Genomic DNA, 15,176 nt, shown 5'->3' with positions numbered 1-15,176 from the left:
GAATGACATCATTGGTTTTGCCATGTCGTGTACTAGAAAACGGGAAAAAAATTCCAAGTGCGGTGAAATTGCAAAAAAAGTGCAATCCCACACTTGTTTTTTGCTTGGCTTTTTTGCTAGGTTCACTAAATGCTAAAACTGACCTGTCATTATGATTCTCCAGGTCAGTACGAGTTCATAGACACCTAACATGACTAGGTTATTTTTTACCTAAGTGATGAAAAAAAATTCCAAACTTTGCTAAAAAAAAAAAAAAAAAAAAATTGCGCCATTTTCCGATACTCGTAGCGTCTCCATTTTTCATGATCTGGGGTCGGTTGAGGGCTTATTTTTTTGCGTGCCGAGCTGGCGTTTTTAATGAATTCGGTGCAGATACGATCTTTTGATCGGCCGTTATTGCATTTTAATGCAATGTCGCGGCGGCCAAAAAAACGTAATTCTGGCGTTTCGTTTTTTTTCTCGTTACGCCGTTTAGCGATCAGGTTAATGCTTTTTTTTTATTGATAGATCAGGCGATTCTGAAAGCGGCGATACCAAATATGTGTATATTTGATTTTTTTTTTATTGATTTATTTTGATTGGGGCGAAAGGGGGGTGATTTAAACTTTTATATTTTTTTATTTTTTTCACATTTTTTTTACCTTTTTTTTAAACTTTTGACATGCTTCAATAGCCTCCATGGGAGGCTAGAAGCAGGCACCACTCGATCGGCTCTGCTACATAGCAGCGATCATCAGATCGCTGTTATGCAGCAGAAATGCAGGTGTGCTGTGAGCGCCGACCACAGAGTGGTGCTCACAGCTGCCGGAGATCAGTAACCATAGAGGTCTCAAGGACCTCTATGGTTACCATTGTGAAGCATCGCCGACCTCCGATCATGTGACGGGGGTCGGCGATGACGTCATTTCCGGCCGCCCGGCTGGATGCGGTAGTTAAATGCCGCTGTCTGCGTTTGACAGCGGCTTTTAACTAGTTAATAGCGGCGGGTGAATCGCGATTTCACCCGCCGCTATTGCGGGCACATGTCAGCTGTTCAAAACAGCTGACATGTCCCGGCTTTGATGCGGGCTCACCGCGGAGCCCTGCATCAAAGCAGGGGAGCTGACATCAGACGTACTATTCCGTCCGATGTCAGTAAGGGGTTAATGGAGCCTACAATTTATTCAAACGGAATCTGCTTTCTAAAAGCCAAGTAGCGCTCCTTCCCTTACGATCTATGCCGTGTGTTCAAACAGTATTGTACAACCACATATGGGGCACTACCAAGTTCGGGAACAATTGCATGACAAATTATGGGGTCCATTTTCTCTCATTACAAGAGAAAAAGTTTTGACATGCCAGGGGGTCTGCAAGTCTGACATGGCATTCACAATTCATGCCAAATTTACGGTCTAAAAATTAAATAGCACTCGTTCCTTTCTGAGCCCTGCGATGTGCCCCAACAGCAGTTTTTGATCACATATGTGGGTATCATTGTGGTTGGGGGAAATTGCACAATTGGTCTTTTTTATCCTATTATTCATTGTGAAAATTACTAATTTGGTGCTAAAATATTTTAGCGGAAAAAAGTAGCTTTCATTTTCACATGCACATTTTAAAAAGTTCTGTGAAGCACCAATGGGTTAAAAATGCTAGATGAACTCTTTGATGGCTTTCCTAACTCTGCTTTCCAAAATGGAGTCACTTATTGGCTTTCTGTTGTTTTGGTATCAGGGGCTTTGCAAATAAGACATGGTGTCTTGGTGTCTGCAATGTATTCCAGACAAATCTACTCCAAATACCAAATAGTGCTTCTTCCCTTCCGAGCTCTGTCATGAGCCCAATCAGCAGTTTTTTTTACTATATTCAAGTCAAAAACGGTCCACATTCAGGAAATTGAGCAATATACTTTAGGTTTAATTTTCTCCTAATTTAATATAAACATTCAAAGTTAAAAATCGCAATTTTTTCACATAAAAAGCAAAATACTTAATTACTTAAATTTACCATTAACAAACATTAACATTGAAAAATTAGGTTTGGTTAGGTTAAAATCAGCTGTCATTAAGGGGTTAAACAGCAATGTGCAGCTCAAAAATACACAACACTGCTGAAAAGTATATGCATACTCAGCTCTGCTACATACTGTATATACATTTAAATACACACAAACTGTTTATACATTGTAAGGTGGCTGTCGAATACCTAGTGGTTGGGAGACAAACTTGGAGTAATACTTTAGTACATATAGGACTAAAAAGGGTTAATCGGCTATGACACATTGATTATGAGAAGCTGAAGAGTCGGGAGCGAAGGCTGCTCACCATGTCTCCACCCCCGGGGCTGTGGTTCACTTTGTAAATTGAGAGCAGTTTGTCTCACATATAGCAATGTGTATGCAGGTGTGCAGATCTCCTGGATTGAGTGCCTTTGCTAAAGGACTAACAAACTGGACTCTAAACCAGGCAGGCTAACCAGCAGAATTGCCTGGACTTCGTACTTTATGCCAGACCAAGGCTGTATATAATTTCTCCTGTGATGTGGTTTATGAGGACTGAAATAAACCAGCAGGCCTTTATACAGAAACGGTTACTGTGATACCCCTGATCGAATCCAAGTGAGTGGCATTGTTACAGCATTAACCCATTTGCAGTTCCATCCAGGTTATGCGATTGATCCCATGACCTGACAGGTCCTGAAGCTAGTTGGGTGGAAGATCCTTCAGCTACTCACTCAAGACGTAATGCCTTTGTTTAGCAGCTTCCTCTCCTGCTGCACGGATTACATAGATCAGTGTGGGGCAGGAAGAGAGAAAGCAGTTCTCTCAGTGATCGGGAAGGAAACTGCCTCAGCTTTCTCCTCCATCACAGGAAGTTGCTTTCGGACAATAAGAGGAACTTATTATAAAGATTTGTTCCTGTCTTGTCTAACTATAAGACTGTCTGTTACTGTTGATTTTTTAACAATTTGTCAATAAAATATATAGTTTCTACCTAAGAGAGTTTTTTCTTATAGTCGACAAAATATTATTTTCTAGTAAATCATTTCTCACATTCTATGTATAATATAATAGTTTCTCTCCATGTAGGATTTTTGATGTTTAAGAAAGTGCCATTTTTGGCTAAAACATTTCCCACATTCTGAACATGAAAAAGGCCTCTACCCTGTGTGAATTCTCTGATGCGAGTTAAGATTTGCTTTATCTGTAAAACATTTCCCACATTCTGAACATGAAAAAGGCCTTTTTCCTGTGTGAATTCCCTGGTGACTAACAAAATTTGATTTCCGGTTAAAATATTTTCCGCATTCTGAACAAAAATATAGTTTCTCCCCTGTGTGAGTTCTCTGATGAGCAGTAAGTCTTGATTTCTGTGTAAAACATTTTTCACACTCTGAACATGAATATGGCTTCTCCCCTGTGTGAGTTCTCTGATGTGTAACAAGAGCTGATTTGAATACAAAACATTTTCCACATTCTAAACATGAAAAAGGCTTCTTCCCTGTGTGATATCTCTGGTGTAAAACAAGCCGTGAATTATTTACAAAACATTTCCCACATTCGGAACATGAATATGGCTTCTCCCCTGTGTGAATTTTTTTATGTATAACAAGAGATGATTTATGTGCAAAACATTTCCCACATTCTGAACATGAATATGGCTTCTTCCCTGTGTGAATTTTTTTATGTATAACAAGAGATGATTTTTGTACAAAAAATTTCCCACATTCTGGACAAGAATATGGCTTCTCCTCTGTGTGAATGCTTTGATGTCTAAGAAGAGATGATTCATGTGTAAAACACTTCCCACATTCAGAACATAAAAAATATGACTTTTCCCCTTTGTGACTTCTCTGGTGTTTAACAAGAGATGATTTATGTACAAAACATTTTCCACATTCTGAACATAAAAAAGGCTTCACCCCTGTGTGTATTCTCTGGTGACTAACTAGAATTGATTTACAGTTAAAATTTTTCCCACATTCTGAACATGAATATGCCTTATCCCTTTTATGAATTATTTGATGTGTAACAAGATGTGATTTACATGAAAAGCATTTCCCACATTCTGAACATGAATATGGCTTCTCCCCTGTGTGATATCTCTGGTGTACAACAAGAAGTGATTTTTGTACAAAACATTTTCCACATTCTGGACATGAATATGGCTTCTCCCCTGTGTGAATGCTTTGATGTCTAGCAAGAGATGATTTATATGCAAAACACTTCCCACATTCTGAACATGGATATGGCTTCTCCCCTTTGTGACTTCTCTGGTGTGTAACAAGAGATGATTTCTGTATAAAACATTTCCCACATTCTGAACATGAATGTGGCTTCTCCCCAGTATGAATTTTCTCATGCCTAACAAGATTTGATTTCTGTTTAAAATATTTCCCACACTTGTAACAACAAAATCTACTCTCCCCTGTGTGAATTTTTGAACAAAATTTTTTAATTAACGATGTTTTGAGAGGAATACTTTTTCCATATTCTGAATGTGATAATTGCTTCATTTCTTTTGGAGCAGTTCGGTTTTTAGTACCTCTTTTGTGACTTTTTTTCTTGTTAGAAGTTGGTAATAAATTAGAAGTTAGGACCTGTTTCAAAAGATCAGATGATTGATCTTTGCAGTGAAGGAATGATGGTATATCTGGAGAAATAGCATTCATTTCAATTGTATCCTGTGGCATCTCAAGATGATCTGATTTAAAAATTGAAGAGGTCAGCTGTCCGTCTGATCTCCTGTCACCATCATCTGCAAAGAATAAAACCGATTATTTTTTAATATAATATCCTTGAAATGTATATCTTAAGATTTTTACTTAAAACTTCAGTAAAAATGGCAGGTCTCCACTCAGGTCCATCATCTGTCAGTGGAAAAAAACAGAGGTTTCCACATGATTAGTTTCACAAAGGTTATCGAAAAGCAACATGGCTTTCATAAACCAATACAGAAATATCTGCTCTCACAAAATGAAATCTTCCCCTCGCTTCTGAGCTTTGCAGAGTGCCCAAACCACATGTAGCATTCATGTATTTGACATTGTTGTAGTGAGCAGAAGCTGGGCACTATATTCACTCCGCAACATCCACTGTGTGCTAATTTCTGGAAAGTGCCTTTGGAATCAAAATTGTCACTACTACTGATGTATTCACTGAGGATTATGATGTCCAAAATAATTTATGAGGATTTGTACTCCTGTTTTTTTTGCCATTCTGTCATATTAGGGCTTCTGCATATGGTGTATCCCATCTCCTCTGGGATCTGCTCCTGCGATGTCTGCTTCTGTTACCAGACACTCATTATTCATTCTGTGAGTGTCACTGCTGATGGAGGAGATATCAGAGCGCTGCAGACTCTGTCCTGCCACTAAGATTAGAGAGGCTGGGACCAGTAGTACCGTCCAGTCTGGCAGTGTGTGTGTATGTGCTGTCCAGCTGGAGTAATCAGTTCCCTGCTTCAGCCAACTGGAAAGCACCACACCCTACTAAAGTTTGAAGCATATTGCCAGACGCTGCCAGATACAGCTTTGCTCTCCTCTGGTTCAATCCTCTATGCTCAGCTCCCAGCTTGTGTGTTCGTTTCCTGTTGTGACCCCGGCCTGTTTACTGACTACTACTTCATCTTCAGATTTTGTATTTTCTTTTTCCTCCTGGTTCTGACCCAGCTAACTAACTATTCTCCTTGCATTCTCGCACCACAGAACAGCGGCTAACTCTGTGTCCCCAGCCTAGAGGTTTCCGTAGAAGTCCAGATCCATGTGTAAAGGTTGAGTGGTGAAGGGCAAGACAATCCCTGGGATCTGGAAAATAGAGTAGCCAGCGCCAAGCCTGTTTATGGCAGTCATCTTTTGAGCTGCTAGGTGACCACGCACAGTGCCAGCACTACATTCAGTCTGCAAACTATTCCAGTAAAATATGCATTACAATAACTAAAGGGCGCTCCTTCCCTTCTAAGCCCTGCCATGTGCAAAGATAGTAGTGTACAACCGTATTTAGGGGGTTGTCGAATTCAAGAGAAGATAAAAAATAATTTGTAAGGTCCAGTTGTTTCCAATTATCCTTTATGACAATAAAAAAAATTGGGGTTGCATCAATATTGTAGTTAAAAAATAAAAATGTTTGCATTTCACTTTGTGTTATTTTCTAATATCTAGGCCCCTCAAAGTAATTTGTTACCCCAAAAAATTGTTTTTTGTAAATTAAACTGATTATATTAAAACATGTTGCCAAACTTGTAAACCTTCTGTCATCCGAAAAAAAATAAAAGGATGTTGAAAATATAAAATGTGATGTTGAAAATATAAAATGCTGGTGACTTAAAGTAGAAATATGATAAATGCATATTTATTAACCATACTGCGTGGTATAACTAATTGATTTAAGAGCTTAAAAATGTAAAGGGTGTTTTAATTTTTATTACATAAATCAATACTTTACATGACAATAAGCAGCTATTTAACCTGTCAGACAATATTATCAGACAAATCTGCTTCTTTCTCTTCCTGGTCTAATCTTTGTGAGGCAGTGATGAGTATTATATGCAAGGGACGCTATGTATCCCCAAGGATGGGCATAGAAGTGTTTTAAGGCCGCTGGAGTGCATTGCAGTCACAGATATAGCTGTTGTTGCAATACAGAGTAAAAGTGTGGTCTTGGACAAGCCATTTGCCCAAAACAGATTTAACCCCTTCATGACTCAGCCTATTTTGGCCTTAATGACCTTGCCGTTTTTTGCAATTCTGACCAGTGTCCCTTTATGAGGTAATAACTCAGGAACGCTTCAACGGATCCTAGCGATTCTGAGATTGCTTTTTCGTGACATATTGGGCTTCACGTTAGTGGTAAATTTAGGTCGATAATTTCTGAGTTTATTTGTGAAAAAAACGGAAATTTGGCGAAAATTTTGAAAATTTCGCAATTTTCACATTTTGAATTTTTATTCTGTTAAACCAGAGAGTTATGTGACACAAAATAGTTAATAAATAACATTTTCCACATGTCTACTTTACATCAGCACAATTTTGGAAACAAATTTTTTTTTTGCTAGGAAGTTATAAGGGTTAAAATTTGACCAGTGATTTCTCATTTTTACAACAAAATTTACAAAACCATTTTTTTTAGGGACCACCTCACATTTGAAGTCATTTTGAGGGTTCTATATGGCTGAAAATACCCAAAAGTGACACCATTCTAAAAACTGCACCCTTCAAGGTACTCAAAACCACATTCAAGAAGTTTATTAACCCTTCAGGTGTTTCACAGCAGCAGAAGCAACATGGAAGTAAAAAATGAACATTTAACTTTTTAGTCACAAAAATGATCTTTTCGCAACAATTTTTTTATTTTCCCAAGGGTAAAAGGAGAAACTGGACCACGAACGATGTTGGCACACGGCAGGGCTTGGAAGGAAAGGAACGCCATTTGACTTTTTGAATGAAAAATTGGCTCCAATCTTTAGCGGACACCACGTCGCGTTTGGAGAGCCCCTGTGTGCCTAAACATTGGAGCTCCCCTACAAGTGACCCCATTTTGGAAACTAGACCCCCCAAGGAACTTATCTAGATGCATAGTGAGCATTTGAAACCCCCAGGTGCTTCACAAAAGTTTATAACGCAGAGCCGTGAAAATAAAAAATAATTTTTCTTTCCTCAAAAATGATTTTTAGCCCAGAATTTTTTATTTTCCCAAGGGTAATAGGAGAAATTGGATACCAAATGTTGTTGTCCAGTTTGTCCTGAGTACGATGATACCCCATATGTGGGGGTAAACCAATGTTTGGGCGCACGGCAGGGCTCGGAAGATAAGGCACACCATTTGGCTTTTTGAATGGAAAATTAGCTCCAATCATTAGTGGACACCATGTCGCATTTGGAGAGCCCCTGTGTGCCTAAACATTGGAGCTCCCGCACAAGTGACCCCCATTTTGGAAACTAGACCTCCCAAGGAACTAATCTAGAAGTGTGGTGAGCTCTTTAAACCCCCAAGTGCTTCACAGAAGTTTACAACGCAGAGCCATGAAAATAAAAAATAATTTTTCTTTTCTCAAAAATGATTTTTTAGCCAACAATTTTTTTTTCCCCAAGGGTAACAGGAGAAATTGGACCCCAAAAGTTGTTGTCCAGTTTCTCCTGAGTACGCTGATACCCCATATGTGGGGGTAAACCACTGTTTTGGCACACGTCGGGGTTCGGAAGGGAAGTAGTGACGTTTTGAAATGCAGACTTTGATGGAATGCTCTGCGGGCATCAGGTTGCGTTTGCAGAGCCCCTGATGTACCTAAACAGTAGGAACTCCCCACAAGTGACTCCATTTTGGAAACTAGACCCCGAAGGGAACTTATCTAGATGTGTGGTGAGCACTTTGAACCCCCAAGTGCTTCACAGAAGTTTATAACGCAGAGCCGTGAAAATAATAAATGTGTTTCCTTTCCTCAAAAATATTTTTTTAGCCCAGAATTTTTTATTTTTGCAAGGGTAACAGGAGAAATTTGACCCCAATAGTTGTTGTCCAGTTTCTCTTGAGTACGCTGATACCCCATATGTGTGGGTAAACCACTGTTTGGGCACATGCCGGGGCTCGGAAGGGAAGTAGTGACGTTTTGGAATGCAGACTTTGATGGAATGGTCTGCGGGCATCATGTTACATTTGCAGAGCCCCTGACATGCCTAAACAGTAGAAACCCCCCACAATTGACCCCATTTTGGAAACTAGACCCCCCAAGGAACTTATCTAGATGTGTGGTGAGCACGTTCAACCCCCAAGTGCTTCACAGAAGTTTACAACGCAGAGCTGTGAAAATAAAAAATCATTTTTCTTTCCTCAAAAAAGGGTGTTTTAGCAAGCAATTTTTTATTTTCACAAAGGTAACAGGAGAAATTTGACCCCAATATTTGTTGCCCAGTTTGTTGTGAGTACACTGATACCCCATATGTGGGGGTAAACCACTGTTTGGGCACACGTCAGGGCTCGGAAGGGAAGTAGTGACATTTGAAATGCAGACTTTGATGGAATGGTCTGCGGGCGTCACATTGCATTTGCAGAGCCCCTGATGTGCCTAAACAGTAGAAACCCCCCACAAGTGACCCCATTTTGGAAACTAGACCCCCCAAGGAACTTATCTAGATGTGTGGTGAGCACGGTCTACCCCCAAGTACTTCACAGAAGTTTACAACGCAGAGCCGTGAAAATAAAAAATCATTTTTCTTTCCTCAAAAAAGATGTTTTAGCAAGCAATTTTTTATTTTCACAAGAATAGCAGGAGAAATTGGACCCAATATTTGTTTCCCAGTTTGTTGTGAGTATGCTGGTACCCCATATGTGGGGGTAAACCACTGTTTGGGCGCACGTCAGGGCTCGGAAGGGAAGTAGTGACATTTGAAATGCAGACTTTGATGGAATGGTCTGTGGGCATCACGTTGCATTTGCAGAGCCCCTGATGTGCCTAAACAGTAGAAACACCCCACAAGTGACCCCATTTTGGAAACTAGACCCCCCAAGGAACTTATCTAGATGTGTGGTGAGCACTTTCAACCCCCAAGTGCTTCACAGAAGTTTATAACGCAGAGCCGTGAAAATAAAAAATAATTGTTCTTTCCTCAAAAATTATGTTTTAGCAAGTAATTTTTTTTTTTTGCAAGGGTAACAGGAGAAATTGGACCCCAACAGTTGTTGCCCAGTTTGTCCTGAGTACGCTGGTACCCCATATGTGGGGGTAAACCACTGTTTGGGCGCACGTAGGGGCTTGGAAGGGAGGGAGCACCATTTGACTTTTTGAACTCAAGATTGGCTGGAATCAATGGTGGCGCCATGTTGCGTTTGGAGACCCCTGATGTGCCTAAACAGTGGAAACCCCTCAATTCTAACTTCAACACTAACCCCAACACACCCCTAATCCTAATCCCAACTGTAGCCATAACCCTAATCACAACCCTAACCCCAACACACCCCTAACCACAACCCTAACCCCAACACACCCGTAACCCTAATTCCAACCCTAATCCTAACCCTAATCCCAACCCTAACCCTAATCCCAACCCTAACCACAACTGTAACCCCAACACACCCCTAACCCTATCCGTAACCCTAACCACAAGCCTAATCTTAACCCTATTTCCAACCCTAGCCCTAATTCCAACCCTAACCCTAAGGCTATGTGCCCACGTTGTGGATTCGTGTGAGATTTTTCCGCACGATTTTTGAAAAATCTGCAGGTAAAAGGCACTGCGTTTTACCTGCGGATTTACAGCGGATTTCTAGTGTTTTTTTGTGCGGATTTCACCTGCGGATTCCTATTGAGGAACAGGTGTAAAACGCTGCGGAATCCGCAGAATTGACATGCTGCGGAAAATACAAAGCAGCGTTTCTGCACGGAATTTTCCGCACCATGGGCACAGTGGATTTGGTTTTCCATAGGTGTACATGGTACTGTAAACTTGATGGAAAACTGCTACGAATTCACAGCGGCCAATCCGCTGTGGATCCGAGGCCAATCCACTGCGGATCCGCGGCCAATCCACTGCGGATCTGCGGCCAATCCACTGCGGATCTGCGGCCAATCCGCTGCGGATCCGCAGCCAAATCCGCGCTGTGTGCACATGCCATAACCCTAACCCTACCCCTAACCCTACCCGTAACCCTACCCCTAACCCTAACCCTACCCCTAGTTCTAACCCTAGTTCTAACCCTAACCCTAGTGGAAAAAGAAAAAAAAATATTTTCTTTATTTTATTATTGTCCCTACCTATGGGGGTGATAAAGGGGGGGGGTTTATTTATTATTTTTTTATTTTGATCGCTGCGATAGAACCTATCACAGCGATCAAAATGTACTTTTAGCGAATCTGCTGGCTTTCCAAGATGGCGGCGCCCATGGAGAAGACGGCTGGACACCGGGAGGGACATCGAAGCTAGGTAAGTATGGGGGGGTGGGATCGGAACACGGGGGGGGGATCGGAGGACCGGGGGAGCGGACAGGAGGACCGGGGGAGCGGACAGGAGGGAGGAGGGGAGCAGACAGGAGATCGGGGCAGAAAGGACGACTGGGGGGGGCGATCGGTGGCGGGGGGGGGGGGCGATCGGTGGCGGGGGGGGGGGGGGGGCAGATCGGGGTCTCCAGCCATGGCAGATGCTATTGCAGCATCGGCCATGGCTGGATTGTAATATTTCACCATTTTCATAGGTGAAATATTACAAATCGCTCTGATTGGCTGTTTCACTTTCAACAGCCAATCAGAGCGATCGTAGCCACGGGCTGAAGTACCACTCCCCCTGTTTCTGCAGATCGGGTGAAAATGGAGTTAATCCTTTCACCCAATCTGCAGGAACGCGATCTTTCCATGACGCCACATAGGCGTCACAGGTCGGATTGGCACCGACTCTCATGACGCCTACGTGGCGTCAAAGGTCGGGAAGGGGTTAAGAAAACCCGGCACGGGCTATTCTTTTTGGAGCGAACTACTATAGGATGGTAGTGGGGCATTTCACTCCCTCCAGCCGGGTTTTACAAGTGGCCCATGGCCACAGATTGTATTTAAAAAACCCTGCAGTATAGGGTTTGATTGTGTCAGTGTTTGGTTTCAAGCGGCAGAGCAGGTGGCTCTGCAACAGCCGGCTTGTGTGAGGTAATACAGAGCCAAGAGCAGCGAATGCCTGGCACCCCTCAGTGTGACACGGTGGTTCAGTCGCCCTCGGCAACCGGTCATGGATATGGACTGTTTTGTCACCCCGGCTGTGATCTGGAGGATACCGTGTGCTGTTCATTTTGTTTTGGACATTAAATTCGTTTACTTAGAACTATTCTTGGGTTAATGCCTCATTACTGCACGGTGTGAACACTGGTGTACTACACTTTCATTTGCGAAATTCTCAATTCTGGGGTAAAATCTGTCTTCAGTGAAGACAGATATTTACACTACTCAGATAGAAGATGGCCATTGGATTTGTGTTAGATTCTATGTAGATTGGAGGATGAAAAAGAGGGAGCAACTCTGTCTCCCTCTGTACTGCTCAGATCTCAAAAATATAAAGTACAATGTGTCACAGAAAAAAATATTTCACAATCATAAGAAGCATCCAAAACACAAAACTGGCTGGGGGAGGTGAAGAAGCAGGGCAAAACGTGCGCGTCGGGGCCCGGAGGTGGAAGCTGTTGCACACTTTTTGCACGCTTTTTGAAACAGCGGCTGCATTACATAGAGGTATATCAAGTCTGACATGAGCCTTTTTGTTAAAAAATGCCTAAACAGTATGATATCTAGGACACTGAATAGATCATTAGAGATAATATTGTTGATGATATAGTTGTCTGCATCTGCATCATTGGTATGGTAATTGGGCACCACCATGTGGCTAATTATTAATAATACATGTGAGCTGTGCATGAATCCATGTTTTCTTGCCTCTTTAGTTAAAGGGAATCTGTCACCCCAAAAATCTATTATGAGCTAAGGCCACCGACATCAGGGGCTTATCTACAGCATTTTGTAATGCTGTAGATAAGCCCCCGATGTAACCTGAAAGGTAAGAAAAACAGGTTATATTATACTCACCCAGGGGCGGTCCCGGTGCGGTCCGGTCTGATGGGTGTCACGGTCCAGCGCCTCCTATCTTCATACGATGACGTCCTCTTCTTGTCTTCCTGCCGTGGCTCCTGCGCAAGCGTACTTTATCTGCCCTGTTGAGGGCAGAGCAAAGTACTGCAGTGCACAGGCGCTGGGTCTCTCTGACCTTTCTCGGCGCCTGCGCACTGCAGTACTTTGCTCTGCCCTAAACAGGGCAAATTATACCTGCACCAGAGCCGCGGCAGGAAGACAAGAAGAGGACGTCATCGTATGAAGATAGGAGGCGCCGGACCCAAAACGCAACACCCATCGGACCAGAATGCAGCGGGACCGCCCCTGGGTGAGTATAACATAACCTGTATTTCTTACCTTTCAGGATACATCAGGATCTTATCTACAGCATTACCGAATGCTGTAGATAAGCCCCTGATACCGGTAGCCTTAGCTCATATATGACTTTTGGGGTGACAGATATCCTTTAATTATCTTTGATACTGGTTAGGCCTTTGAGGTTATGGGTGGCATATATATTTCTGCAAGAGTTTTTTAGCACTCCATTCCTATTGCCAGCAATATCAAAAGCGAATAATTTAGTCAGTGTGCAGAAACTGTGATATATACAGTATATTCTAGGATGGGCACTTTAAGATCTTGGCAATCTTTTACTTATATTTGGATTCATGCCAAATTGATATCCAGGCGGCTAGCTATTACAAATTTATTGAGATTATTTTCCAGCACCCCGTTTTCTTCACACCTTTTCCTGTTTTAATTATGTAATTTTAATGTATGCAAATAATAAAAATTTATAATTTGACCTAATTTAATTTTGTCACTTCTAATCTTTGCACATAGGCATCCAAAAATGTTTTGGATTCCTTTGGGAAATCATTTTGTTTTATAGATTTCTAATAGTGATGAGCGAGAATACTCGTTGCTCGGGTTTTCCAGAGCATGCTTGGGTGGTCTCCGAGTATTTATGACTGCTCAGAGATTTATTTTTCCTTGCTGCAGCTAGATGATTTGCGGCTACTAGACAGCTTGATTACATGTGGGGATTCCCTAGCAACCATGCAAGCCCCACATGTACTCAGGCTGACTAACAGCTGTAAATCATCCAGCTGAGGCAAGGAAAACTAAATCTCAATGTTCATTAATCAAAAAAACATATTTACTAGGTTTTGTCAGATCAGGACTGGGCTCCCTGGCACTTTTTCCCTTACCCCTTCTTGTAACATTTACCCAGCTGCGTACTTCTCTGTCCTGATCTTCCCCACCTCTACCCTCCTCCATATCACTGGCCCCAAGCCAGCGCAAGGTCAGTGAGCTCTAAAATCCTTTCCAAGTTTGCAATGCTCCTGAGTGTTGCAAGCAGCACATTTAGATCCATTACCTGGGATTCCAAACACGTAACTATCTGACATCGAGCACAGACATATTCACCCTCAAATGGTTGGCAAGGCATGCATACATCTCACAAGATGCACACCTGGTGGCATTGTCCATGGAGCACACATTTAATGGAGATACACCATACATATAAAACCAGAAAAAAAAAATGGAAAGCTAGTAAGGAAAACACCAACCTATGCTCTTGTGTTATACTATGATACTGCATTTAACTATGGACTTATCTGCAGCCTCGGACTTAACCCCTTTCCCCCCGAAGGTAGTTTGCACGTTAATGACTGGGCCAATTTTTCCAATTCTGACCACTGTCACTTTATGATGTTATAACTCTGGAACGCTTCAATGGATCCCGGTGATTCTGAAAATGTTTTACCGCGACATATTGTACTTCATGATACTGGTAAAGTTTCTTCGGTATAACTTGCATTTATTTGTGAAAATAACAGAAATTTAGCGAAAATTTGGAAAATATTACAACTTTAAAACTTTGAATTTTCATGCCCTTAAATCACAGAGATATGTCACATAAAATAGTTAATAAATAACATTTCCCACATGTCTACTTTACATCAGCACAATTTTGGAACCAATTTTTTTTTTGTTAGGAAGTTATAAGGGTTAAAACTTGACCAGCAATTTTTCATTTTTCCAACAAAACTTACAAAACCACTTTTTTAGGGACTACATCACATTTGAAGTCACTTTTAGGGGTATATATGACAGACGATATTCAAAAGTTACACCAGTCTAAAAACTGCACCCCCTCAAGGTCCTCAAAACAAGAATTTAGCAAATTTGCTCGGGTCCCTGTTTATTCGGCAAGCTATAGCGCTTACTGAGTAAGCTGCAGAGGGATCCAAGCTTCCTGGATCTCTCAAGCTGATCAGCTCCGCAGCTGCATGTGTCGCAACTGTGTGACAGTCACGACACATGCATGGAGAGCCCAACAAACAAGCTCTCAATCCATGTGTCGTGACTGTCACACAGCCGCGACACAGGCAGATGCGGAGCCAAACAGCTGATCAGCCGGAGAGATCCAGGAAGCCGGGTTCCCTCTGCAGCTTATTTAGCAAGCGTTATAGCTTGCCGAATAAGCAGGGACCCGAGAAAATTTGCTCAACTCAACTCAAAACCACATTCAAGAAATGTATTAACCCTTCAGTTGCTTCACATGAATTTTTTTTTTTTTTAATTAACATTTAACTTTTTTTCACAAAAAATTGA

General features: G+C 41.8%; 1 protein-coding gene across 1 annotated transcript in view; it reads right to left on the bottom strand.

The window, feature by feature from the left end:
• Window positions 1-1,898: 1,898 nt before the first annotated feature.
• Window positions 1,899-15,176, bottom strand: part of LOC143768198 (uncharacterized) — a 71,925-nt gene continuing 58,647 nt past the window's right edge. Inside the window, 1 exon segment of the mRNA XM_077256889.1 lies at window positions 1,899-4,736. Coding sequence (XP_077113004.1) covers window positions 3,028-4,736 — 1,709 coding nt within the window. The 3' untranslated portion in view covers window positions 1,899-3,027.

The sequence above is a fragment of the Ranitomeya variabilis genome, chromosome 4 (assembly GCF_051348905.1).
Source record: "Ranitomeya variabilis isolate aRanVar5 chromosome 4, aRanVar5.hap1, whole genome shotgun sequence".
In the NCBI taxonomy this organism is placed as follows: domain Eukaryota; kingdom Metazoa; phylum Chordata; class Amphibia; order Anura; family Dendrobatidae; genus Ranitomeya; species Ranitomeya variabilis.
The sequence above is the reverse complement of the archived record's forward strand: the minus strand, read 5'-3'. Positions and strand labels throughout refer to the sequence as shown.